The sequence below is a fragment of the Oncorhynchus mykiss genome, chromosome 7, assembly GCF_013265735.2.
Source record: "Oncorhynchus mykiss isolate Arlee chromosome 7, USDA_OmykA_1.1, whole genome shotgun sequence".
Taxonomy (NCBI): domain Eukaryota; kingdom Metazoa; phylum Chordata; class Actinopteri; order Salmoniformes; family Salmonidae; genus Oncorhynchus; species Oncorhynchus mykiss.
Window position 1 is genome coordinate 525,001 of NC_048571.1, and position 27,500 is coordinate 552,500.

The 27,500-nt window shown below is 47.6% G+C and overlaps 3 protein-coding genes across 17 annotated transcripts in view; 1 reads left to right on the forward strand and 2 right to left on the reverse strand.

Moving 5' to 3' along the window:
• LOC118936670 (potassium-transporting ATPase subunit beta-like) overlaps positions 1-3,216 on the forward strand; it is a 5,491-nt gene extending 2,275 nt beyond the window's left edge. For both annotated transcript variants that reach the window (XM_036981938.1, XM_036981939.1), the window contains 4 exons: positions 1-161; positions 306-368; positions 536-628; positions 2,763-3,216. The exon at positions 1-161 is cut by the window's left edge and continues 39 nt beyond it. In XM_036981938.1, the coding sequence (XP_036837833.1) occupies positions 1-161; positions 306-368; positions 536-628; positions 2,763-2,921 (476 nt within the window). In that variant the 3' untranslated portion in view covers positions 2,922-3,216. The remainder of the gene's footprint in view (positions 162-305; positions 369-535; positions 629-2,762) is intronic.
• Positions 3,217-3,563: 347 nt separating this feature from the next.
• LOC110519328 (transcription factor Dp-1) lies at positions 3,564-16,749 on the reverse strand. Of its 6 annotated transcripts, none has more exons than XM_036981931.1 (12): positions 16,606-16,749; positions 15,089-15,172; positions 13,734-13,800; positions 13,011-13,114; positions 11,717-11,838; positions 10,003-10,174; positions 9,663-9,809; positions 9,040-9,108; positions 7,003-7,154; positions 5,709-5,875; positions 5,387-5,465; positions 3,564-5,162 (listed from the first exon to the last, which is right to left on the reverse strand). In XM_036981931.1, the coding sequence occupies exons 2-12, from the start codon at positions 15,098-15,100 to the stop codon at positions 5,036-5,038; spliced, it is 1,218 nt and encodes a 405-aa protein (XP_036837826.1). In that variant the 5' UTR covers positions 15,101-15,172; positions 16,606-16,749; the 3' UTR covers positions 3,564-5,035. The 6 variants fall into 6 exon arrangements, with proteins under 6 accessions (XP_036837826.1, XP_036837828.1, XP_036837827.1 ...); XM_036981933.1 differs by lacking the exon at positions 16,606-16,749 and adding an exon at positions 16,323-16,581; XM_036981932.1 differs by lacking the exon at positions 16,606-16,749 and adding an exon at positions 15,870-16,308.
• A 173-nt stretch (positions 16,750-16,922) lies between these two features.
• LOC110518949 (transmembrane and coiled-coil domain-containing protein 3) overlaps positions 16,923-27,500 on the reverse strand; it is a 24,308-nt gene continuing 13,730 nt past the window's right edge. For 5 of the 9 annotated variants that reach the window (XM_036981922.1, XM_036981925.1, XM_036981927.1 and 2 more), the window contains 6 exons: positions 27,214-27,331; positions 25,870-26,065; positions 22,622-22,772; positions 19,987-20,066; positions 19,403-19,552; positions 16,923-18,497 (listed from right to left, as the gene is read on the reverse strand). In XM_036981922.1, coding sequence (XP_036837817.1) covers positions 17,943-18,497; positions 19,403-19,552; positions 19,987-20,066; positions 22,622-22,772; positions 25,870-26,065; positions 27,214-27,331 — 1,250 coding nt within the window. In that variant the 3' untranslated portion in view covers positions 16,923-17,942. The remainder of the gene's footprint in view (positions 18,498-19,402; positions 19,553-19,986; positions 20,067-22,621; positions 22,773-25,869; positions 26,066-27,213; positions 27,332-27,500) is intronic. The other 4 variants (XM_036981923.1, XM_036981926.1, XM_036981924.1 and 1 more) reach the window with 2 other exon arrangements.

Sequence of the window (27,500 nt, forward strand, 5' to 3'; positions counted from 1 at the left end):
CCAAGGGAGAGTACTTCAAACAGGAGAAGTTTGAGGCTCCACACCATACCAAGTACTCCTGTCGCTTCACCCAGAGCATGCTGGGACGCTGCTCCGGCCTGGACGACCCGACGTTCGGCTACAACGGCACCACGCCCTGCGTCATCATCAAGATGAACAGGGTGCGTTCAGTCACAGACCAGCTGGAAATATTACATTATGTTATGAACATGACATTTACAACAAGTGAGGATGTTATAACACGTTATAATACATTTATAACCTATTAGGAAATTGCACTGACATGCATGACGTTTCTAACCCAGATCATCAACTTCCTGCCCAACAACGGGACAGGCATGGCTCCTCATTTGAACTGCACTATACTGGTGAGTATAAACCAAGATGGCTACTCAACACCAAAGCCATATATTTATATGGAAATAAATCTGTGGCTCTGCTCAACACGGCTGGCCAGGAAGACAGTTTCTCAGAACGTGAAATCTAGTCTGCCAACAGTATTTAATGGATGGTTGGTGTGTGTGTGTGTGCGCAGAGTGGCCATGAGAACATAGACATGATCGAGTACTTCCCCACCAACGGAACCTTCGACCTGTCCTACTTCCCATACTACGGCAAGCTGGCTCAGGTAACCACGACAACCACGTCTTCTTCTCTCCATGGAACCCATGTTATTTTGTGAAACTCAAATGCATGGTTCACTTACCCCTGGGGTGTATTCATTTGTCAAATTCCGTTGCAAAACGTTTTGCATTGTAATCCATTCACCATTTAATCTAGGAATCTAACGTAAGCGAACAGAGCAAAAAGGAACAAGCCGGGGAAGGATATACCTGAATTTGTCCCAATACAAACTCTACATTTTCGTGAGGCAAAACACTTCCCATTTGGGGTAAACGGTTTCCGTTCGCAAAAAAGTCAGACTAATGGATACACCCCTGCATGAACCCCCTCTATTGATTTACAGCAATGGACACACAGTTCATTCAGAAAGTTTTCAGACCACTTGACTTTTTCCACATTTTGTTACGTTGCAGCCCGTAATGACAAAACGAAAACAGTAAAAGAATATGTGTTGCAACCTGGAAATATCACTTCATTCACAAGTATTCAGACTCTTTACTCAGTACTTTGTTGAAGCACCTTGGGCAGTGATTACAGCCTCAAGTCTTCTAGGGTATGACGCTACAAGCTTGGCACACCTGTATTTGGGGAGTTTCTCCCATTCTTCTCTGCAGATCCTCTAAAGCTGTCAGGTTGGATGGGGAGCGTCGCTGCACAGCTATTTTCAGGATTCTCCAGAGATGTTAGATCAGGCTTAAGTCTGGGCTCAGAGACTTGTCCTTAAGCCACTCCTGCGATGTCTTGGCTGTGTTTAGGGTCGTTGTCCTGTTGGAAGGAGAACCTTCACCCCAGTCTGAGTATTCTGGAGCAAGTTTTCATCAAGGATCTCTCTGTACTTCGCTCCATCTTTGTCTTGATCCTGACTAGTCTCCCGGTCCCTGCCGCTGAAAAACCTCCCCACAACCTGACACTACCACAACCATGCTTCACCGTAGGGATGGTGCCAGGTTTCCTCCAGGTGTGATGCTTGGCATTCAGGCCAAATACTTCAATCTTGATTTCATCAGACCAGGGAATCTTGTTTCTCATGGTCTGAGAATCTTTAGGTGCCTTTTGGCAAACATCAAGCGGGCTGTCATGTGCCTTTTACTGAGGAGTGGCTTCCGTCTGGCTGATCTACCATAAAGGCCTGATTGATGGAGTGCTGCAGAGACGGGAGAACCTTCCAGAAGGACAACCATACGCACAAAGGAGCTCTGTCAGAGTGACCATCGGGTTCTTGGTCACCTCCCTGACCAAGGCTCTTCTCCCCCGACTGCTCAGTTTGGCCGGGCAGCCAGCTCTAGGAAGAGTCTTGGTGTTTCCAAACTTCTTCCATTGAAGAATGATGGAGGCCTCTGTGTTCTTGGGGACCTTTAATGCTGCAGAAATGTTTTGGTACCGGTCCCCAGATCTGTGCCTCGACACAATCCTGTCTCAGAGCTCTTCGGACAATTCCTTTGACCTCAGTTTTTGCCCTGCCGTGCCCTGTCAACCGTGGGACCTTACATAGACAGGTGTGTGCCTTTCCAAATCATTTTCAGTCAATTGAATCACAGGTGAATTAGCCTAGTGGTTAGAGCGTTGGACTAGTAACCGGAAGGTTGCAAGTTCAAACCCACGAGCTGACAAGGTACAAAATCTGTCGTTCTGCCCCTGAACAGGCAGTTAACCCACTGTTCCTAGGCCGTCATTCAAAATAAGAATTTGTTCTTAACTGACTTGCCTAGTTAAATAAAGGAAAAAAAAAAAAAAATTGTAAACATTTCAAGGAGGATCAATGGAAACAAGATGCACCTGAGCTCAACTTCAAGTCTCTTAGCAAAGGGTCTGAAAACTTACGTAAATAAGGTATGTTTTTTTATTTTTAATACAATTTGCAGAAATGTCTAAAAACATGTTTTCGCTTTGTCATGATGGGCTATTGTGTGTAGATTGCCGAGGAGTGTTTTTTATTTTTAAATACATTTTAGAATAAAACTCACAAAAAAAAGTCAAGGGGTCTGAATACTTCTTGAAGGCACTTTTATCATAGAGTTTGATAGAGAGCACATCTTTGCCATAATTGTTAAAAACAAGCATTGTGGCAGTTGGTCCCTCTATCCAACTATGGATAAACATAATTGGTATGAACCCTCTCTTGGTCTTCCTCCACACAGCCCACCTACGTTAACCCTCTAGTGGCTGTGAAGTTCCACCTGGTCAAAGAGAGGGAGGCTAAGATCCAGTGTCGTGTGGTGGCCCACAACATCGCCTATCAAGACTCATACGAACCATACCAGGGGAAGGTGGTCTTCCTACTCAAGGCTCTGAAATAATATATTTTACTGGACAAGCCAGCAATCCAGCCATCTAGGTCCTAACCATGGTCAGAGCCATAGAGCTGGATAGTGTTCCTCATCTTTGCAATTATGACAGAATGGGAAGTGCAGTTGAGGGCTTTCTCCATTTAAAAGTAGTCTGTGGGAAGATATCTTCACAATTTCGTCAACAGGTATGTCCTTAACCCATCGACGTTCCCTCCCAGTTCTAGCCATCTATCCTCGTCTATGATCCCAACCAAGGCAATCTGGTAACCCATGAAAAAGGAGTCTCACACTAGCTCAACAACAACAACCTAATAACCAGCGGTTGGACAGACCAGCCGTCTTCTTCAGGGTGTGATGGTAATTCAGTTATTGCCTCCGAGGTCCTAGAGGGTGTGGCTCTCCCCTTTCTTCCTCCTAGTGTCCTACTCTGCCAGCACCTCACCTGAACAGATGTGTGTGTTTCTTTTAAATCTGGAAATTCAACCATCTCTGTCCAGACAGTGGTCGTTCTGCTTCATTTGACCTCTCTCTTTTATATAGCTTCTAGGAAGAGCATTTAACATAGAGTTAATGGAGTGCTGCTTGTACAACCGATACGTTACCTATGCACAGAAATGTTAAACATGTATTCAAATCCATAAAGACAACAAGTTCAAACACCCTCTATATTTATTCTCTATCATTTCCAAACTCATTAGATAACAGAAAGAAAAGGTATGGTATTGCAGAGTCAACATGTTTTCAGGGGGGGGGGGGGGGGGGGGTCATTGTAGTGGACTCCCCTATTTTGGCTTTTGCCACATTCCTGAAGTCTTGAGCTTGTTACAACCCTATGAATGGCTCCACCCTCCCCAAAGTTCCCTTAATTGACAATACACAGCTACTTCACTCTGGGTGTCGTTCATTAAGTAGAGCATTGAGATGTTTAGAATCCTACTTCACTCTGGGTGTCGTTCATTAAGTAGAGCATTGAGATGTTTAGAATCATTTTGGTACGTTTCTATCTCAACGGGCTGCCTGCCAGCCAGGCAGAGAACCGCTTCCAATTTACAACAACGTTCTCTCGACTCCAATTCTGAGATTATGAACATGGTCACTTCGCTTTGAGAAGGGAATAGGGTGGCCTTGTCTCCTCTACCGTCACACACAGGGACATTTGGCCTCTGCTGTCTATAGGTATTCACACACAGGGACATTTGGCCTCTGCTGTCTGTAGGTATTCACACACAGGGACATTTGGCCTCTACTGTCTGTAGGTACTCACACACAGGGACATTTGGCCTCTCCTGTCTGTAGGTATTCACAGTGACACGCAGGGCCAAGTGACCGTCCAAAAACACACATTCTGACCCATCTTTAAAATAGCTGCCAGAAGAAAGTCACACAAAATAAGAAAATATAACTACAAATAAGTACAAAACACACACACACACACACACACACACACACACTCTCTCTCCCCTGGGAGCTGTATAGGAAGTCATTTCACTGTCATGTCAATGACACACATCACTACTGTTCATGATGTTAAATACTGTAATACAGCCACACAACGCAGATCTCAGGTTTCTGGAGGGAATCTTTCTGTGGCCGTGTATCAGTTCACTCAAGAAACAACAACAAAAAAAGTAGTTTGGCATGAGAAAGATCCCCATTTCCTGTAACGGGGAGGCGGGCTGAAGAGGAGCACGTTGTGGAGATTATACTCATAGTAATCACAGCTTCAGAAGGAGAGAAAAAAATAAATTAAAATTCCCACAAAAGGCATTATACAGTCATAGTGTCAGCAAAGACTACGTTTCCCAGAAGGCCATTGCGTTGGTGAGCTCTGTGCATTCTGAAGGCAGTTGAGGAAGGAGAAGCAGGGGCCTCCTCGTAGATAGCTTGGTGGGGTGGAGGGAAGGCCTGAGATGGAGCTGGAGGAAGGGAGAGAGACTTGTTCATGGGACATGGGCTGCATGCATTCCAAATGGCACTATTCCCTACACAGTGCACTACCTCTGTGCCAATATGGCCGTGGTCAAAAGTAGTTCAGTATATTGGGTATAGGAAGCCATTTGGAACACAGCTGGTTAGTCATCAGACTGGGCTGTTAAGAGTTGGCCGAGTGAGAAACTACTGATTTAATCATTGTCGTCGTAGTCTTCGTCATCCTCTTCCTCGTCTGCCATGTAGGACACAGGGGTGTGGCCTCGCGAGGCGCTGTAGTGTGAGTCGTTGGAAATGGACGCCACCGTGCCATCGGAGCTACTGAATATACAGCAGGAAACAGAAGATGGAATTAGTTAAGACCTGCCTGTTACATCACTTCCTGTACATCGAAAAAAAAAAGAGCTCAGAAAGAGAGATCATAGAGTTGGATAGAGGGCACACTTGAAACAAAGCCTGTTGTAGCATGGGAAGCACCACCGAGGGCTTCCACCCTCCAGACAGGGAAATGAGCTCTGAAGTACATCTCTATAGAAGAGATTCACCTTGTGTGACGGCGTCCTCCTCCGTTTGTAGACGAGGCTCCTGTGATGTAGACGTTGCTTATTGGACCCGTGGCCATTTCTGGAGGGGGGAGGGGGGGATTATAATAAAATACCATTTCTACCGCCTCCTTTACACAGTCCTAGCCCAAGTATATCAGGCTGAACAGGGTGCCCTGTGGGAACCAGCCATACTGACCTGTAACATAGGGCTCCAGGGCTCTGGGCACCAGGGTGCCCTGTGGGAACCAGCCATACTGACCTGTAACATAGGGCTCCAGGGCTCTGGGCACCAGGGTGCTCTGTGGGAACCAGCCATACTGACCTGTAACATAGGGCTCCAGGGCTCTGGGCACCAGGGTACGAGCTTCCTTCAGGTCCTCTGGTGAACACTGGCCCACCTCCAGACCACAGGCCAGACCCATTCTCTTCAACACCTCAATGTCATCATGGATCTCAAACATGTTGTCAAAGTTGAACAGGTACTCAAACCTGGAGGGGGCAGAGAGAGGGGGGGGGAGGGGCAGAGGCAGGAGAGAGGGGGGGAGGGGCAGAGGCAGGAGAGAGGGGGGGAGGGGCAGAGGCAGGAGAGAGGGGGGGGGGGGCAGAGGCAGGAGAGAGGGGGGCATAGGCAGGAGAGAGAGGGGGGGACAGAGGCAGGAGAGAGAGGGGCAGAGGCAGGCGAGGGGGGGGGGGGGCAGAGGCAGGAGAGAGAGGGGCAGAGGCAGGAGAGAGCGGGGCAGAGGCAGGAGAGAGAGGGGGGGGCAGAGGCAGGAGAGAGAGGGGCAGAGGCAGGCGAGGGGGGGGGGGGAGCGGCAGAGGCAGGCGAGGGGGGGGGGGGCAGAGGCAGGAGAGAGAGAAGGGGGGGGGCAGAGGCAGGAGAGCGAGAAGGGGGGGGGCAGAGGCAGGAGAGAGAGAAGGGGGGAGGCAGGTATGATTAGATGAGGTTTGGTGTTGAATTTGAAATCACCCCCATGTCCCAACCTCCAAGCATCACCCCCATGTCCCAACCTCCAAGCATCACCCCCATGTCCCAACCTCCAAGCATCACCCCCATGTCCCAACCTCCAAGCATCACCCCCATGTCCCAACCGCCAAGCATCACCCCCATGTCCCAACCGCCAAGCATCACCCCCATGTCCCAACCTCCAAGCATCACCCCCATGTCCCAACCTCCAAGCATCACCCCCATGTCCCAACCTCCAAGCATCACCCCCATGTCCCAACCTCCAAGCATCACCCCCATGTCCCAACCTCCAAGCATCACCCCCATGTCCCAACCTCCAAGCATCACCCCCATGTCCCAACCGCCAAGCATCACCCCCATGTCCCAACCGCCAAGCATCACCCCCATGTCCCAACCGCCAAGCATCACCCCCATGTCCCAACCGCCAAGCATCACCCCCATGTCCCAACCGCCAAGCATCACTCCCATGTCCCAACCTCCAAGCATCACCCCCATGTCCCAACCTCCAAGCATCACCCCCATGTCCCAACCCCCAACCATCACTCCCATGTCCCAAGGTATCTCAAAGGGAGCTGGGACATGAATATAACACACAGGAGTGAAACAGGACTAGAGTAATTGCGTGTGTATTCCTGAGTCTCCGGTCTCTTACTTGTCGTTGGAGATGCTGCAGTCGATGACGGTCCTCTTGGAGGTGTTGATGATGATGAAGGGCAGGTTGATGACAGAGTTTGGGGGCGGAGCCCTGCCCGCCTGCTGCTCCGCCGTACGATTCCGCTGCACCAGACGCTTGAACGCTATTTGCTGCACCGAGACATTCACACAACGTTGTGATACCGCTCAGTCAACGTCGTTGAGATGACATTCACACAACGTTGTGATACCGCTCAGTCAACGTCGTTGAGATGACATTCACACAACGTTGTGATACCGCTCAGTCAACGTCGTTGAGATGACATTCACACAACGTTGTGATACCGCTCAGTCAACGTCGTTGAGATGACATTCACACAACGTTGTGATACCGCTCAGTCAACGTCGTTGAGATGACATTCACACAACGTTGTGATACCGCTCAGTCAACGTCGTTGAGATGACATTCACACAACGTTGTGATACCGCTCAGTCAACGTCGTTGAGATGACATTCACACAACGTTGTGATACCGCTCAGTCAACGTCGTTGAGATGACATTCACACAACGTTGTGATACCGCTCAGTCAACGTCGTTGAGATGACATTCACACAACGTTGTGATACCGCTCAGTCAACGTCGTTGAGATGACATTCACACAACGTTGTGATACCGCTCAGTCAACGTCGTTGAGATGACATTCACACAACGTTGTGATACCGCTCAGTCAACGTCGTTGAGATGACATTCACGCAACGTTGTGATACCGCTCAGTCAACGTCGTTGAGATGACATTCACGCAACGTTGTGATACCGCTCAGTCAACGTCGTTGAGATGACATTCACGCAACGTTGTGATACCGCTCAGTCAACGTCGTTGAGATGACATTCAGGCAACGTTGTGATACCGCTCAGTCAACGTCGTTGAGATGACATTCACGCAACGTTGTGATACCGCTCAGTCAACGTCGTTGAGATGACATTCACACAACGTTGTGATACCGCTCAGTCAACGTCGTTGAGATGACATTCACACAACGTTGTGATACCGCTCAGTCAACGTCGTTGAGATGACATTCACACAACGTTGTGATACCGCTCAGTCAACGTCGTTGAGATGACATTCACACAACGTTGTGATACCGCTCAGTCAACGTCGTTGAGATGACATTCACACAACGTTGTGATACCGCTCAGTCAACGTCGTTGAGATGACATTCACACAACGTTGTGATACCGCTCAGTCAACGTCGTTGAGATGACATTCACACAACGTTGTGATACCGCTCAGTCAACGTCGTTGAGATGACATTCACACAACGTTGTGATACCGCTCAGTCAACGTCGTTGAGATGACATTCACGCAACGTTGTGATACCGCTCAGTCAACGTCGTTGAGATGACATTCAGGCAACGTTGTGATACCGCTCAGTCAACGTCGTTGAGATGACATTCAGGCAACGTTGTGATACCGCTCAGTCAACGTCGTTGAGATGACATTCACGCAACGTTGTGATACCGCTCAGTCAACGTCGTTGAGATGACATTCACGCAACGTTGTGATACCGCTCAGTCAACGTCGTTGAGATGACATTCACGCAACGTTGTGATACCGCTCAGTCAACGTCGTTGAGATGACATTCACGCAACGTTGTGATACCGCTCAGTCAACGTCGTTGAGATGACATTCACACAACGTTGTGATACCGCTCAGTCAACGTCGTTGAGATGACATTCACACAACGTTGTGATACCGCTCAGTCAACGTCGTTGAGATGACATTCACACAACGTTGTGATACCGCTCAGTCAACGTCGTTGAGATGACATTCACACAACGTTGTGATACCGCTCAGTCAACGTCGTTGAGATGACATTCACACAACGTTGTGATACCGCTCAGTCAACGTCGTTGAGATGACATTCACACAACGTTGTGATACCGCTCAGTCAACGTCGTTGAGATGACATTCAGGCAACGTTGAAGCCACCGGCAAGACCGGGTGATCGTCTTCTAATAGGCGTGTATGTTCCCACAGTGAAGGGGGGTGTTTACCTGTAGAATGAGCTCCTGAAGCTGAGACTGTTTCTGGTTGATCCTCTCTAGTCGTCTCTGTCTCTCCACCTGACAATGACAGGAATACATCAAGCTCTGACCCTCCCGATCTCTTACACCTCCGGGCTCTGACCCTCCCGATCTCTTACACCTCCGGGCTCTGACCCTCCCGATCTCTTACACCTCCGGGCTCTGACCCTCCCGATCTCTTACACCTCCGGGCTCTGACCCTCCCGATCTCTTACACCTCCGGGCTCTGACCCTCCCGATCTCTTACACCTCCGGGCTCTGACCCTCCCGATCTCTTACACCTCCGGGCTCTGACCCTCCCGATCTCTTACACCTCCGGGCTCTGACCCTCCCGATCTCTTACACCTCCGGGCTCTGACCCTCCCGATCTCTTACACCTCCGGGCTCTGACCCTCCCGATCTCTTACACCTCCGGGCTCTGACCCTCCCGATCTCTTACACCTCCGGGCTCTGACCCTCCCGATCTCTTACCTCCAGGCTCTGACACTCCTGGGCTGAGTTGGTGGGCAGGCCGATCCACCTGATCTCTTACCTCCAGGCTCTGACACTCCTGGGCTGAGTTGGTGGGCATGCCGATCCACCTGATCTCTTACCTCCAGGCTCTGACACTCCTGGGCTGAGTTGGTGGGCAGGCCGATCCACCGGATCTCTTTCTTCTCTTTAGAGATGATGTTCATGGCCATGAGCACGTTGAGCGCGTCGTACACACGCCGTCGGATGTTCTTCTGGTCATAGGAATGCTGCGGAGGGGAGAGAGAGACAGAGCTGCTGTCGTTTCCCCAATGGCTCCCTATTCCCTTTATAGTGCACTACTTCTGACTCGGGGCCCATTAGGGCTGTACAGAACCAGTGTGCATCTTGGACTCGGATTGGGCTATTTGTTGTACGGATGAAACCCTGGTCTGATGGTTTTTGATTGGCTGTGTGTCTCACCGAGTCGCCGGGCGAGAGGAGGGTGTCGTTGGCGCTGAACTCTGCCACGAGCTCGTCAGCCACCTCATTGTAGGTAGTTACTCCCTTCTTCTGCACCTTCTCACACACCTTCATGGAGAAATGCCTAAGACCCTTCCCGTTCTTATCCCCCTTCTTACCAGTACCACGCTTCCTGGAACACAGGCAGAGCAGGAGTTTGAGAGAAGAAGGCAGAACAGGAATTTGAGAGAAGACAGAGCAGGAATGAGAGAAGAAGTCAGTCAGTGCAGGAGTTTGAGAGAGAAGAAGAAGTCAGTCAGCGCAGGAGTTGAGAGAAGTAGTCAGTCAGCGCAGGAGTTTGAGAGAGAAGAAGAAGTCAGTCAGCGCAGGAGTTTGAGAGAGGAGAAGAAGTCAGAGCAGGAGTGACCGCTATCCGCCAGTTGAGTATGGCTGATGTAGAGATAGAGACTAGGAAGAGAGAAGTTCCTTCATACAGTGCCTTCAGAAAGTATTCACACCCCTTGTTGTGTCACTGATCTACACACACACACACACACTACCCCATCATGTCAAAGTGGAATTATATTTTTAGAAATGTTTTAAATGAAATCTGAAATGTCTTGAGTCAATAAGTATTCAACCCTTTTGTTATGGCAAGCCTAAATATGTTTAGAAGTAAAAATGTGCTTAACAAGTCACATAAGTGAGCAATAATAGTGTTTAACATTTATAAATGACTACCTCATCTCTGTACCCCACACATGCAATTATCTGTAATGTCCCTTAGTCGAGCAGTGAATTTCAAACATAGATTAAACCACAAAGACCAGGGAGGTTTTCCAATGTCCTGAATACAAAGTGTTGTGTTTGGGGCAGATCCAACTCATCACAGATTTTCACTTCATATTTTCAAGTACTGTGGTGGCTGCATCATGTTATGGGTATGCTTGTCGTCGGCAATGACAAGGGAATTTAGGATAAAAATAAAAACGGCTATAAGCACAGGCAAAATCCCAGAGGAAAACCTAGTCTGCTTTCCAACAGACACTGGGAGACAAATTCACCTTTCAGCAGGACAATAACCTGAAACACAAGGCCAAATCTACACTGGAGTTCCTTACCAAGAAGACATTGAACGTTCCTGAGTGGCCTAGTAACAGTTGACCTAAATCTTGAAAATCTACGGCGAGACTTGAAAATGGCTGACGGAGCTTGAATACATTGTTTTTTAAAAGGACAAATATTGTACAATCCAGGTGTGTAAAGCTTTTACAGACGTATTACCCAGAAAGACTCCCCGCTGTAATCTCTGCCAAAGGTGATTCTAACATGTATTGACTTGGTTGAATAATTATCTAATCAAGATATATCGGATTTTATTTTCCATCAAAAAAATTGTATAAATAATTTCCCCCACAGTATTTTGTGTAGATCATTGACACAAAGCAACAATTCAACCCAAATGTACTCCTACATTGTACTCCTACATTGTACTCCTACATTGTAGCAACAAAACTGGGGAAAAGCCCAGGGGTGTGAATACTTTAATGTAGTGACATGTCACTCTCTTAACGAGAGAGAGAACTTTCCCAAGAAGTCAGCCAGCCTCCTTGCTGAGAATCGACCTAAAGCTGACCATAACGACCAGGTGACCATAACGACCAGGTGACCATAACGACCAGCTGACCATAACCAGCATGAGGAGTGTTTGTATACAATTGTGTATGTGTCTTACCCGGTGGACCAGGGAGAGGCATCAGGGGGCTGGCTCTGTGGTCTGTACTGGGTACTGGGTGTGTGAGGGCTGCCCATCACTAACCCCCCTGACCCACTGGGCCTCTGAGGGGTACCCATCACCTGAGACAGAGGGAGGGACAGTTACAATGCAGACATAACATTTAAAATAGCAATAAATTAAAGAAATTAAAATGTATGTGCTTCTTTCAAAGCACTGAGGAGCGATCTATATAGCATATATCTACACCATACTAGAAGCTATGGCGGCTAGCCAGATCAACATATCGTGGCTGGGGTCTAGAGCTCTCTATAGAACTAGGGGTTCTATGTCTATGCATCTCTAGCTGAACCCTGAGCTCTGGGGCTCATAGGATGATCATGTTGATGAGGAGTTCTTATTATAATCCCGCTGACTGAAGGGTTTGTGATTAGCTTATGCACACAGGTCACACACACATGCACACAGGTCACACACACACACAGGTCGCCCTGCCTTGTTCAAAGTTAGTATGAAGGCTTTATCGCCAGGGAGACATGGGAAGCCCAGTGCTTCCCTAGTAACAGGAGGAGAGGGGCCCTCAGACAGGAGGAGAGGGGCCCTCAGACAGGAGGAGAGGGGCCCTCAGACAGGAGGAGAGGGGCCCTCAGACAAGAGGAGAGGGGCCCTCAGACAAGAGGAGAGGGGCCCTCAGACAAGAGGAGAGGGGCCCTCAGACAAGAGGAGAGGGGCCCTCAGACAAGAGGAGAGGGGCCCTCAGACAGGAGGAGAGGGGCCCTCAGACAGGAGGAGAGGGGCCCTCAGACAGGAGGAGAGGGGCCCTCAGACAGGAGGAGAGGGGCCCTCAGACAGGAGGAGAGGGGCCCTCAGACAGGAGGAGAGGGGCCCTCAGACAGGAGGAGAGGGGCCCTCAGACAGGAGGAGAGGGGCCCTCAGACAGGAGGAGAGGGGCCCTCAGACAGGAGGAGAGGGGCCCTCAGACAGGAGGAGAGGGGCCCTCAGACAGGAGGAGAGGGGCCCTCAGACAGGAGGAGAGGGGCCCTCAGACAGGAGGAGAGGGGCCCTCAGACAGGAGGAGAGGGGCCCTCAGACAGGAGGAGAGGGGCCCTCAGACAGGAGGAGAGGGGCCCTCAGACAGGAGGAGAGGGGCCCTCAGACAGGAGGAGAGGGGCCCTCAGACAGGAGGAGAGGGGCCCTCAGACAGGAGGAGAGGGGCCCTCAGACAGGAGGAGAGGGGCCCTCAGACAGGACGAGGAGGAGAGGGGTTCTTAGAAGTGGTAGTGTTGTGTCTCACCATGTGTGGGGCGATGTTGACGTTGGAGGGCCCCAGGGTTTTGGGAAGCAGTTGTTTCCCCACAGAGAGAGACTGTGGGTGGACTGTCACCAGGGACAGGACACCTGGAGGGACAGGAAGAACACTTATAAACACCAGGGGGTGCATCCCAAATAGCACCCCATTCCCTATATAGTGCACTACTTGAGATTGGGTTGTCAAGGTACCAGTATCACCATCACACCAGATTACCCATGGGAAAAAAGAAAACATGAATTAGACTGAACTCCATAGTCGTATATATAAAAAAAAAATCAGCTTTATGTAAAATTGTGGGTGATAAATGGGACTCCAGGTGACAACATAATGCTGTTGGTTTCTAACAGAAGGACCGTTTTCCTCAAGAAATTAAAACTGCTTGATGTTTTGTTTCCTTGCCACAGAGGTACCGCGACAATCCTAATTGAGATCCGCTCCCTGGAATCACTTACGACGTGATTGGCCACAGAGAAAAACGTCTCAATAGGGGGCAACACTGCCCTCCTCTGTTACTTAGGCGAGAGTCACAGCCTGCCATCAACTCCCATCCTGCAGGAGGAGCGGCTGATTATCATAATGCTTCTAGCGTTTCTCTAGTACAGCCACCCCTGTCCAAGTCTTACCCCTCCCTGCCAGTGTTCACCAGTGTGCAGTCCACCTATACTAAAATAACTAGGGGAAACCCTGGGTGCTGTGGCTACCTACCTTTGCTGGGACTGAGGTTCTGGTTGTAGAAAACCTTCATCTCTCCGTTGGCACCGATCACAGCCGCCTAAAGACCACAATGTTCTGTTATGGCCACACCAACCACACTGTCACCATGGAAACACCAGGAGCTTACAAACTTCTCTAGATTCTCTTCTCCTCACTAGTTGGCTTTATACTAGTCTGGAGCGAGGAGGTGCTGCTGGACCGAGGTCAATGGATTACTAAATGTGTTTGCTGGGAGTGTGTTGCTCCATTGCCATGGCAACCTTTGAGTGAACAATTGAGCATCGATCTGTGTACACTAGAGTTTGAGGACCTCCGCGATCATCTTGAACTGTGTAGGTGGGTGGACACTGGTCCAGTGTTTCCCAAATGGTGGAGCATAAACCACTAGTTACTATGAATGGAAGGAGATGGTCAAATAATGTTTAAAGTTGTTTGTCAGATGATAATTGCACACCAGCAAGCAACTAAAATCAGGAAGTATCAACAACCACTTGGTATGGTGAGACCCACCACTGCTAAATCAGGAAGTATCAACAACCACTTGGTATGGTGAGACCCACCACTGCTAAATCAGGAAGTATCAACAACCACTTGGTATGGTGAGACCCACCACTGCTAAACCAGGAAGTATCAATAACCACTTGGTATGGTGAGACCCACCACTGCTAAACCAGGAAGTATCAACAACCACTTGGTATGGTGAGACCCACCACTGCTAAACCAGGAAGTATCAATAACCACTTGGTATGATGAGACCCACCACTGCTAAATCAGGAAGTTGATAAGGTCTTCAAAGCAACTTAGCCTGTACCACTCAAACCACAAAGGGAAGTTAATCAATCTAGTTGTGTGTTCTGCCCTGAAGCAATGATCTAAAACTGGATCTGGATGGTCGGAGAAGAAAAAAGTTCCACTGTAGAATTAATACTCATTCTAATTGTATTGTATTATATTACACTATAACTCTGGCCCAGAACGACAGGTTGCACACTATAACTCTGGCCCAGAACGACAGGTTGCACACTATAACTCTGGCCCAGAACGACAGGTTGCACACTATAACTCTGGCCCAGAACGACAGGTTGCACACTATAACTCTGGCCCAGAACGACAGGTTGCACACTATAACTCTGGCCCAGAACGACAGGTTGCACACTATAACTCTGGCCCAGAACGACAGGTTGCACACTATAACTCTGGCCCAGAACGACAGGTTGCACACTATAACTCTGGCCCAGAACGACAGGTTGCACACTATAACTCTGGCCCAGAACGACAGGTTGCACACTATAACTCTGGTGCAGTACGACAGGTTGCACACTGTATAACACTGGCCCAGAACTCACATCCATTGCCATGATATCAGCTCCTTATGTGTGGGAGATGAAGTCTTCTAGAAGGTTTCTTTGGGATGTTCAGCAATTGCTTCCCTAAAGCAAAATATGGAAAGGGGGGGGGGGGGATACCTCCAGTTCAGTGTTATAAAACTAAGATCGTAGAAGAAATGCAGAATGGACATGTATTGTAGACGGGCTAAACTGTTTCTGTTTAACTTTATTTTACAAGGTTGGAATAGACTGGCTTTATCCCCTGAGGGATTCAAACCACAACACTCCACTAGGCCGCATGGAAGCTTTGGAAACAACTTGGTTTCAACATACAACATAAATCGGTCTCCACACTCAAGTTATTGCCAACTATGGGCCATTGAGAACAGAACATAGGCCTAACCGCGTAAATACAACAATGAACGACAGAAGGTTCCCATAGCCGGACAGGGGAAGCACAACAGCAGCTATTTGGATCCAGAAGCTGACTACGCATTAGTCTACATGCAATCGTACAATGGTGGTTCACCTAACTTTCTTGCTAAATATATCTAGCCCAAGCTGCGAAACATGTATATGTTTAAATCACGAGTATTAACAACCATCAACTAGTTACCACGACCTTTCTCACTCGTTGTTCTTGATCCGCAACTCCCAGTTACTGCAGCCAGATGAGGTCGAAATGAACCTCCAAACAGGAAACTAGCTAAAACTAACGTTAGCGAAGCAAACATAAACTAGCAAGTTAACACAAAACGTTTCAGAGTCCAAGATCAAAGGTTTTCAATTAGCTAGTTACCTGCATCTTTACAAAGACAGAAAGTAATTGAACGAATGACTTGTAGCAATTTCAGTCAAGATGGTTGCTTGGCAAGCTTGACAGATGGCTAGCTAGCATGTTGTTTGTCCTAAAGTTAGCACGCAACATGCTAGTTCGTTCTGCCTGTCGACACAGGCTATTTATTGGCTAACGTTAGCTCATCGCAACGATAGGAGTTGTTTGAATTAATAGCCAGTCAGTTAACGTTAAGGTTATTGTTTGATAAAACCGCTTTTCGGTTCGACATTCATTAGTTAGTAACGATAATGTGGACAATAATGTTTTATTTACGGTAGAGTGCACTCACTAGAGGACGTTAACTACCTGCTAGCTAGAAGCCGAGTCAGCCATTTTTGTAGCCAGCTAGCTAAAAAATTCAGAGAAATATATTTTACATTTTGTACTCCTAGCAGGCTAAGTTCGCTACCTTACCTATGGGTAGAAATGTGATTGAATGACATGCCACAAGTCAAACTTATTTCGATTTTGCTTAGCTAAACGGCTTCGAGTGGCCTCTGCATTTGATCGATAGCGTTAGGTGCAACAGTCATACATTTGATGGACAGTGACGTTAGCTAACGTACGCTAGTTAACTACTTCTACTCCACTGAAACTGAAACCCAGCGAAATAAAAACGTGATTGCTCAGCGTACAAAATGTAACTAACTCTAATACTTCATCAATAAATCAATTAAGTTGGAAGAATGAAAGTCACTTTTCTGATTTTATCTCCCGAGTCAGCTGTTAGCATTTGTCCCAAACTCCGACTGAGATCTCCGGCTGCTGAGCTTCCAGAGTTGTGCGACTCCAAACTGAGCTTGGCGGTGTCTGAAATGTGAAAGAAACTATTGGACACGCACAAAGTAAACGTCATCACGCGGGAAGTATAGACCACACCTACAGAACGATATCAAAACATTTCATTGGACGAGACAGACAATATTCAAATATAACATTATAAAAACAGGACATCTCCTCCCTAACCAATGAACCAATCTTTTAATAAATAACGACATTTTTTAATTAAATAATGTACAACTTTTGTATTTTGTTGAATATTAAACAAACTCCAACCTAACACAACATAATGTAAAATGGGAATTTATTGTGCTTGGAATGACCCCCTTATTTCCATTGTAACATTTATACATAATCTAACTATAACTGGCCTAATAAATACAATGCTATATCTTTATTTCTCTGCATGATGTATTAGCAGGAAGTCTTCTAGTTGTAGTCTTTTCTTCCAGTCGGGCTACAGTACAGTACACCGTACAAACAGAATAAAATTATCGAGCCATTATCATATGAAACAGTCACTGAAACATAAGAAAAATAAACATTTTACAGCATTAGATGCCATAGGAGTGCAATAACGCGTACATACATGTAAAGCCCTGACATAAACAACCCATACATACAGTCTCTATGTGTCCGTGTTTGGTTAGAACAGAGACTTTACAGTATCAGCAGGACATTCAAACAGTACTAAATGGAAAGTTGAACTGTTAAAACCTTGGCCTGTCTTTCTCCCAGGTTCGGTCCGGATGAAACTGATCCATATGCAACCCCAGACTAATAATATTCCCTCGAAGGGAATATGTCATCACCATCATTGTGATGTCACAAACCAAAAGGGTCTCATCAGGGATTCCTCCATAACTACTGTAGGAAGTGAGTGGAGGAATGACAGTCAAGACAACAACGAGGACATGTAAAACCGTTCTACAATGATCGCATCTCAAATGGCACCCTAGTCGTTATATATAGTGCACTTCCTTTAGACCAGAGCCCTATTCCCTACATAGATCCCTGATCTAAAGTAGTGCACTACTTTGGACCAGAGCCCTATTCCCTACATACAGCCCTGATCTAAAGTAGTGCACTACTTTAGACCAGAGCCCTATTCCCTACATACAGCCCTGATCTAAAGTAGTGCACTATGTAGGGAACAGGGTGCCATTTTGGATGCAACCAATGACCCAAAGATAATGGGTCATTATGATTTTCTCCATGGAAAGAGGGAGAATGACCTTTGACCCTTCTGCCCTTTTACAGGGCCCCTATGGGCTTCAGTCTGCTGGGTGTGGCAGCAGCGGGGGCGGGCGGGCGAGCGTCTTGCGTTCGGCTCGAGGGACCCACTTGTGTGTGGCGGCTCTCCACAACACCGGAGCCAGCAGAAGACTCAGAGTGGTGACACTGAGAACCAGCAGGTACACCTGGGGAAGAAGAGGACAGAGTGGTGACACTGAGAACCAGCAGGTACACCTGGGGAAGAAGAGGACAGAGTGGTGACACTGAGAACCAGCAGGTACACCTGGGGAAGAAGAGGACAGAGTGGTGACACAGAACCAGCAGGTACACCTGGGGAAGAAGAGGACAGAGTGGTGACACAGAACCAGCAGGTACACCTGGGGAAGAAGAGGACAGAGTGGTGACACTGAAAACCAGCAGGTACACCTGGGGAAGAAGAGGACAGAGTGGTGACACTGAGAACCAACAGGTACACCTGGAGAAGAAGAGGACAGAGTGGTGACACTGAGAACCAGCAGGTACACCTGGGGAAGAAGAGGACAGAGTGGTGACACTGAGAACCAGCAGGTACACCTGGGGAAGAAGAGGACAGTTGTATTCTAGATCCTGTATGTATTAATCTTGCAATTGCCATAAACATCTTCAAGTAGTGTCTAGGGGTAGAGGTTAGGGGTAAAGGTTAGGGGTAGTGTCTAGGGGTAGTGGTTAAGAGTAGTGTCGAGGGGTAGTGGTTAGGGGTAGTGTCTAGGGGTAGTGGTTAGAGGTAGTGGTTAGAGGTAGTGGTTAGGGGTATTGGTTATGGATAGTGGTTAGTGGTAGAGGTTAGTGGTAGAGGTTAGGGATAGTGTCTTTGAGTAGTGGTTAGGAGTAGTGGTTAGGAGTAGTGGTTAGGGGTAGTGGTTAGGGGTAGTGGTTAGGGGTAGTGGTTAGGGGTAGTGGTTAGGGGTAGTGGTTAGGAGTAGTGGTTAGGAGTAGTGGTTAGGAGTAGTGGTTAGGAGTAGTGGTTAGGGGTAGTGGTTAGGGGTAGTGGTTAGGGGTAGTGGTTAGGGGTAGTGGTTAGGAGTAGTGGTTAGGAGTAGTGGTTAGGGGTAGTGGTTAGGGGTAGTGGTAGTGGCTAGGGGTAGTAGCTAGGGGTAGTGGTTAGGGGTAGTGGTTAGGGGTAGTGGTTAGTGGTAGAGGTTAGGGGTAGAGGTTAGGGGTAATGGTTATGGGTAGTGGTTATGGGTCGTGGTTAGGGGTAGTAGTTAGGGGTTAAGAGTAGTGTCTAGGGGTAGTGTTTATGGGTAGTGGTTAGGGGTAGTGTCGAGGGGTAGTGGTTAGAGGTAGTGGTTAGGGGTAGTGGTTAGTGGTAGTGTCTATGGGTAAAGGTTAGTGGTAGTGGTTAGTGGTAGTGGTTAGGGGTAGTGTCTAGGGACTAGTGGCTATTGTTTGATTTGGAACTAAGCATCGAGTGGTGGTCTGTTCTTCGGTAGAAGTACCTCTCTGGAGATGATGCCAGCTCGGCGGGCGCGGCTCCCCAAGACGAAGGAGAACTCGCTGACCTGCGCCAGGCCAGCAGACACGATCCAACGGATGTGGCGAGAACCCCTGGGCAAGATGGCCGACAGCACCAGCACCGCCATCAGGAACTAACAGGAACATGGAGAGGAGGAGGTGTTTAATTAGAGAGAGTGAGAGAGAGAGAGGGGGAGAGAGAGAGAGAGAGAGAGTGAGGGGGAGAGAGAGAGAGAGAGAGTGAGGGGGAGAGAGAGAGAGAGAGAGAGAGTGAGAGAGAGAGAGAGAGAGAGAGAGAGAGAGAGAGTGAGGGGGAGAGAGAGAGAGAGAGAGAGAGTGAGAGAGAGAGAGAGAGAGAGAGAGAGAGTGAGGGGGAGAGAGAGAGAGAAAGAGAGAGAGAGAGAGAGAGAAAGAGAAAATAAGTAAGTGAGAGTGGTTTAAAGCAACAACAGCATACCTTCATGATGACCAGTGATATAGAGGGGGAGAGAGAGAGAGAAAGAGAGAGAGAGAGAGAGAGAAAGAGAAAATAAGTAAGTGAGAGTGGTTTAAAGCAACAACAGCATACCTTCATGATGACCAGTGAGAGAGTCAGCACCACCAGGACTGTCAGTTCGTACAGGACAAAGGTAGGAAAGACATGGAAACCTGCAGTAGAAGAGAACACACATGGAGACCTACACATGGAGACCTACACATGGAGACCTACACATGGAGACCTACACATGGAGACCTACACATGGAGACCTACACATGGAGACCTACAGCAGTAGAGACAACACATAGAGACCTACAGCAGTAGAGAAAACACATTGAGCTACTGCAGTAGAGACAACACATTGAGCTACTGCAGTAGAGACAACACATAGAGACAACACAGAGACCTACAGTAGTAGAGACAACACAGAGACCTACAGTAGTAGAGACAACACAGAGACCTACAGTAGTAGAGACAACACACAGAGACCTACAGTAGTAGAGACAACACATAGAGACAACACATAGAGACCTACAGCAGTAGAGACAACACACAGAGACCTACAGCAGTAGAGAAAACACATTGAGCTACTGCAGTAGAGACAACACATTGAGCTACTGCAGTAGAGACAACACATAGAGACAACACATAGAGACCTACAGCAGTAGGGACAACACATAGAGACAACACACAGAGACCTACAGCAGTAGGGGCAACACATAGAGACAACACATAGAGACCTACAGTAGTAGAGACAACACACAGAGACCTACAGTAGTAGAGACAACACATACAGACCTACAGCAGTAGAGACAACACATAAAGACCTACAGTAGTAGAGACAACACAGAGACCTACAGTAGTAGAGACAACACAGAGACCTACAGCAGTAGAGACAACACATAGAGACAACACAGAGACCTACAGCAGTAGAGACAACACATACAGACCTACAGCAGTAGAGACAACACATACAGACCTACAGCAGTAGAGACAACACATAAAGGCCTACAGTAGTAGAGACAACACACAGAGACCTACAGTAGTAGAGACAACACAGAGACCTACAGTAGTAGAAACAACACATAGACCTACAGTAGTAGAGACAACACAGAGACCTACAGTAGTAGAGACAACAGAGACCTACAGTAGTAGACAACACACAGAGACCTACAGTAGTAGAGACAACACACAGAGACCTACAGTAGTAGAGACAACACACAGAGACCTACAGTAGTAGAGACAACACACAGAGACCTATAGTAGTAGAGACAACACACAGAGACCTACAGTAGTAGAGACAACACACAGAGACCTACAGCAGTAGAGACAACACACAGAGACCTACAGTAGTAGAGACAACACACAGAGACCTACAGCAGTAGAGACAGCACACAGAGACCTACAGCAGTAGAGACAACACAGAGACCTACAGCAGTAGAGACAACACACAGAGACCTACAGTAGTAGAGACAACACAGAGACCTACAGTAGTAGAGACAACACATAGACCTACAGTAGTAGAGACAACACATAGAGACCTACAGTAGTAGAGACAACACATAGACCTACAGTAGTAGACAACACATAGAGACCTACAGTAGTAGAGACAACACAGAGACCTACAGTAGTAGAGACAACACATAGACCTACAGTAGTAGAGACAACACATAGACCTACAGTAGTAGAGACAACACATAGAGACCTACAGCAGTAGAGATACGATGCTAAACAGCCATAGAGAGACAGAGATACAGTTGAAGTCGGAAGTTTACATACACTGAGGTTGGAGTCATTAAAACTCGTTTTTCAACCACTCAACAAATTTCTTGTTAACAAACTTTAGTTCTGGCAAGTCGGTTAGGACATCTACTTTGACACAAGGCTTGCAAGCCGAAGAACACCATCCCAACCGTGAAGCACGGGGGTGGCAGCATCATGTTGTGGGGGTGCTTTGCTGCAGGAGGGACTGGTGCACTTCACAAAATGGATGGCATTATGAGGATGGAAAATGATGTGGATATATTGAAGCAACATCCCAAGACATCAGTCAGGAAGTTAAATCTGGTCGCAAATGGGTCTTCCAAAGGGACAATGACCCCAAGCATACTTCCAAAGTTGTGGCAAAATGGCTTAAGGACAACAAAGTCAAGTTATTGGCGTGGCCATCACAAAGCCCTGACCTCAAGCCTATAGAAAATTTGTAGGCAGAACTGGAAAAGGCGTGTGTGAGCAAGAAGGCCTACAAGCCTGACACAGTTACACCAGCTCTGTCAGGAGGAACGGGCCAAAATTCACCCAACTTATTGTGAGAAGCTTGTGGAAGGCTACCCAAAACGTTTGACCCAAGTTAATCAACTTAAAGGCAATACTACCAAATACTAATTGAGTGTATGTAAACTCCTGACCCACTGGGAATGTGATGAAAGAAATAAAAGCTGAAATAAATCATTCTCTCTGCTATTATTCTGACATTTCACATTCTTAAAATAAAGTGGTGATCTTAACTGACCTAAAACAGGGCATTTTCACTAGGATTCAATGTCAGGAATTGTGAAAAACGAAGTTTAAATGTATTTGCCTTAAGGTGTATGTAAACTTCTGACTTCAACTGTACGATGCTAAACAGCCATAGAGAGACAGAGATATGACGCTAAACAGCCATAGAGAGACAGAGATATGACGCTAAACAGAGACACTGCAGAGGGTAAGCTTCAGTTCTGACCAATGGAGGCGAAGAAGATGATGGCGAGGAAGTCTCTGATTGGCTCGATGCAGCCCATGACCTCCGTGGTGCAAATGTGACCCTGCGAGGAGAGAAGCGCTCCAGCCAGGAAGCAGCCCAGCTCCATGGAAATGTCCAGGAACTCTGTCACCTGGGAAACGCCGGGGGAAAAACGTAATTTGACATACATTTGGTAGAATGGATATAGTTTAACCATTTATATCATAAACTCCATAATGACACAGTATTGTATTTGTATTGGAATGTCAATTGTAGTACTTGATTGTACAGGAAACATAACCTCTGTCGGAGAAGAGAGCTACATCTCTCAGAGGAGAGGAAGCTACATCTCTCAGAGGAGAGGATAGCGGAGGGGAAGCTACATCTCTCAGAGGAGAGGAAGCTACATCTCTCCGAGGAGGGGATAGAGGAGGGGAAGCTACATCTCTCAGAGGAGGGGATAGAGGAGGGGGAGCTACATCTCACAGAGGAGAGGAAGCTACATCTCTCAGAGGAGGGGATAGAGGAGGGGGAGCTACATATCTCAGAGGAGAGGAAGCTACATCTCTCAGAGGAGAGGATAGAGGGGGAGCTATATCTCACAGAGGAGAGGATAGAGGGGGAGCTATATCTCACAGAGGAGAGGATAGAGGGGGAGCTATATCTCACAGAGGAGAGGATAGAGGGGGGGCTATATCTCACAGAGGAGAGGATAGAGGGGGGAGCTATATCTCACAGAGGAGAGGATAGAGGGGGAGCTATATCTCACAGAGGAGGGGAAGCTACATCTCACAGAGGAGAGGATAGAGGAGGGGGAGCTATATCTCACAGAGGAGAGGATAGAGGGGGGAGCTACATCTCACAGAGGAGAGGATAGAGGGGGGAGCTATATCTCACAGAGGAGAGGATAGAGGGGGGGGGAGCTATATCTCACAGAGGAGAGGATAGAGGTGGGGGGGCTATATCTCACAGAGGAGAGGATAGAGGGGGGAGCTATATCTCACATAGGAGAGGATAGAGGGGGGGCTATATCTCACAGAGGAGAGGATAGAGGGGGGGAGCTATATCTCACAGAGGAGAGGAAGCTACATCTCACAGAGGAGAGGATAGAGGGGGGAGCTATATCTCACATAGGAGAGGATAGAGGGGGGGCTATATCTCACAGAGGAGAGGATAGAGGGGGGGCTATATCTCACAGAGGAGAGGATAGAGGGGGAGCTATATCTCACAGAGGAGAAGATAGAGGGGGGAGCTATATCTCACAGAGGAGAGGATAGAGGTGGGGGGGCTATATCTCACAGAGGAGAGGATAGAGGGGGAGCTATATCTCACAGAGGAGAGGATAGAGGGGGGAGCTATATCTCACAGAGGAGAGGATAGAGGGGGGGCTATATCTCACAGAGGAGAGGATAGAGGGGGGGCTATTTCTCACAGAGGAGAGGATAGAGGGGGAGCTATATCTCACAGAGGAGAAGATAGAGGGGGGAGCTATATCTCACAGAGGAGAGGATAGAGGGGGAGCTATATCTCACAGAGGAGAGGATAGAGGGGGGAGCTATATCTCACAGAGGAGAGGATAGAGGGGGGAGCTACAGTGCCTTGCGAAAGTATTCGGCCCCCTTGAACTTTGCGACCTTTTGCCACATTTCAGGCTTCAAACATAAAGATATAAAACTGTATTTTTTTGTGAAGAATCAACAACAAGTGGGACACAATCATGAAGTGGAACGACATTTATTGGATATTTCAAACTTTTTTAACAAATCAAAAACTGAAAAATTGGGCGTGCAAAATTATTCAGCCCCTTTACTTTCAGTGCAGCAAACTCTCTCCAGAAGTTCAGTGAGGATCTCTGAATGATCCAATGTTGACCTAAATGACTAATGATGATAAATACAATCCACCTGTGTGTAATCAAGTCTCCGTATAAATGCACCTGCACTGTGATAGTCTCAGAGGTCCGTTAAAAGCGCAGAGAGCATCATGAAGAACAAGGAACACACCAGGCAGGTCCGAGATACTGTTGTGAAGAAGTTTAAAGCCGGATTTGGATACAAAAATATTTCCCAAGCTTTAAACATCCCAAGGAGCACTGTGCAAGCGATAATATTGAAATGGAAGGAGTATCAGACCACTGCAAATCTACCAAGACCTGGCCGTCCCTCTAAACTTTCAGCTCATACAAGGAGAAGACTGATCAGAGATGCAGCCAAGAGGCCCATGATCACTCTGGATGAACTGCAGAGATCTACAGATGAAGTGGGAGACTCTGTCCATAGGACAACAATCAGTCGTATATTGCACAAATCTGGCCTTTATGGAAGAGTGGCAAGAAGAAAGCCATTTCTTAAAGATATCCATAAAAAGTGTTGTTTAAAGTTTGCCACAAGCCACCTGGGAGACACACCAAACATGTGGAAGAAGGTGCTCTGGTCAAATGAAACCAAAATTGAACTTTTTGGCAACAATGCAAAACGTTATGTTTAGCGTAAAAGCAACACAGCTGAACACACTGTCAAACATGGTGGTGGCAGCATCATGGTTTGGGCCTGCTTTTCTTCAGCAGGGACAGGGAAGATGGTTAAAATTGATGGGAAGATGGATGGAGCCAAATACAGGACCATTCTGGAAGAAAACCTGATGGAGTCTGCAAAAGACCTGAGACTGGGACGGAGATTTGTCTTCCAACAAGACAATGATCCAAAACATAAAGCAAAATCTACAATGGAATGGTTCAAAAATAAACATATCCAGGTGTTAGAATGGCCAAGTCAAAGTCCAGACCTGAATCCAATCGAGAATCTGTGGAAAGAACTGAAAACTGCTGTTCACAAATGCTCTCCATCCAACCTCACTGAGCTCGAGCTGTTTTGCAAGGAGGAATGGGAAAAAATTTCAGTCTCTCGATGTGCAAAACTGATAGAGACATACCCCAAGCGACTTACAGCTGTAATCGCAGCAAAAGGTGGCGCTACAAAGTATTAACTTAAGGGGGCTGAATAATTTTGCACGGCCAATTTTTCAGTTTTTGATTTGTTAAAAAAGTTTGAAATATCCAATAAATGTCGTTCCACTTCATGATTGTGTCCCACTTGTTGTTGATTCTTCACAAAAAAATGCAGTTTTATATCTTTATGTTTGAAGCCTGAAATGTGGCAAAAGGTCGCAAAGTTCAAGGGGGCCGAATACTTTCGCAAGGCACTGTATATCTCACAGAGGAGAGGATAGAGGGGGGAGGGGGTACATACGGTGAGCATGAGGAATACGAAGGCAGCGGTCCCCAGAACCAGGATCTCCTTGTTGCCTTTAGACTCAGCATGGAGCTTCCTGTAGTATGGACCAATCAGGAAGGATTTGAGGAGAACACACAGCAGTAGTACCATAGCCAGAGAGAACAGGACCTGGGACAGGAGCAGGAGGACGTGCAGACCTCCAAACAGGACACTACAGAACACAGGATAAAACATAGAACACCAGCCTCACAACACAGAACACTGGTTTACAGAGAGAACAGGACCTGGGCTAGGAGGACAGAGCACAGGACAGGACCCTCAGAAGACAGAACAGGACCCTCAGAAGACAAAACAGGACCCTCAGAAGACAGGACCCTCAGAAGACAGAACAGGACCCTCAGAAGACAGGACCCTCAGAAGACAGAACAGGACCCTCAGAAGACAGAACAGGACCCTCAGAAGACAGAACAGGACCCTCAGAAGACAGAACACAGGACAGAACCCTCAGAAGACAGAACCCTCAGAAGACAGAACAGGACCCTCAGAAGACAGAACCCTCAGAAGACAAAACAGGACCCTCAGAAGACAAAACACAGGACAGGACCCTCAGAAGACAGGACCCTCAGAAGACAAAACAGGACCCTCAGAAGACAAAACACAGGACAGGACCCTCAGAAGACAAAACACAGGACCCTCAGAAGACAGGACCCTCAGAAGACAAGACAGGACCCTCAGAAGACAAGACAGGACCCTCAGAAGAAAACACAGGACAGGACCCTCAGAAGACAAGACAGGACCCTCAGAAGACAAGACAGGACCCTCAGAAGACAAAACACAGGACAGGACCCTCAGAAGACAAGACAGGACCCTCAGAAGACAGGACAGGACCCTCAGAAGACAGGACAGGACCCTCAGAAGACAAGACAGGACCCTCAGAAGACAAAACACAGGACAGGACCCTCAGAAGACAAGACAGGACCCTCAGAAGACAAAACACAGGACAGGACCCTCAGAAGACAAGACACAGGACAGGACCCTCAGAAGACAGGACAGGACCCTCAGAAGACAAGACAGGACCCTCAGAAGACAAAACACAGGACAGTACCCTCAGAAGACAAAACACAGGACAGGACCCTCAGAAGACAAAACACATGACAGGACCCTCAGAAGACAAGACAGGACCCTCAGAAGACAGGACACAACAGTATTAAACATTAGAACTTCTAACACATCTTTGGAACTACACACCTTACTAGCATGAGTTGAGTTTTGGGACAGGGTGTGTCTAGATAGTAGTGCATATACAGCTGTGTGTGTGTGTGTGTGTGTGTGTGTGTGTGTGTGTGTGTGTGCGCTCACCTGTCCAGGTGGCCAGATGACACCTGTATGAGGGTGGGCATGACGGCTATGAACAGACCCAGCTGAACATCCTGCATTACCAACATCCCCAGGAGAACACTGCTGTAGTCCAGCTCCCCTACACACACACAGTTTTAATGTTTGTAGCCAGTTACTCATTTAAAGACAGGTGGTTCTTTAACATTAAAATAAAGAGCATTGGAAGTCAAGTCTCTGTCTCTCACACACACACACACACACACACACACACACACACACACACACACACACGTCCGTAGTCTCCGTAC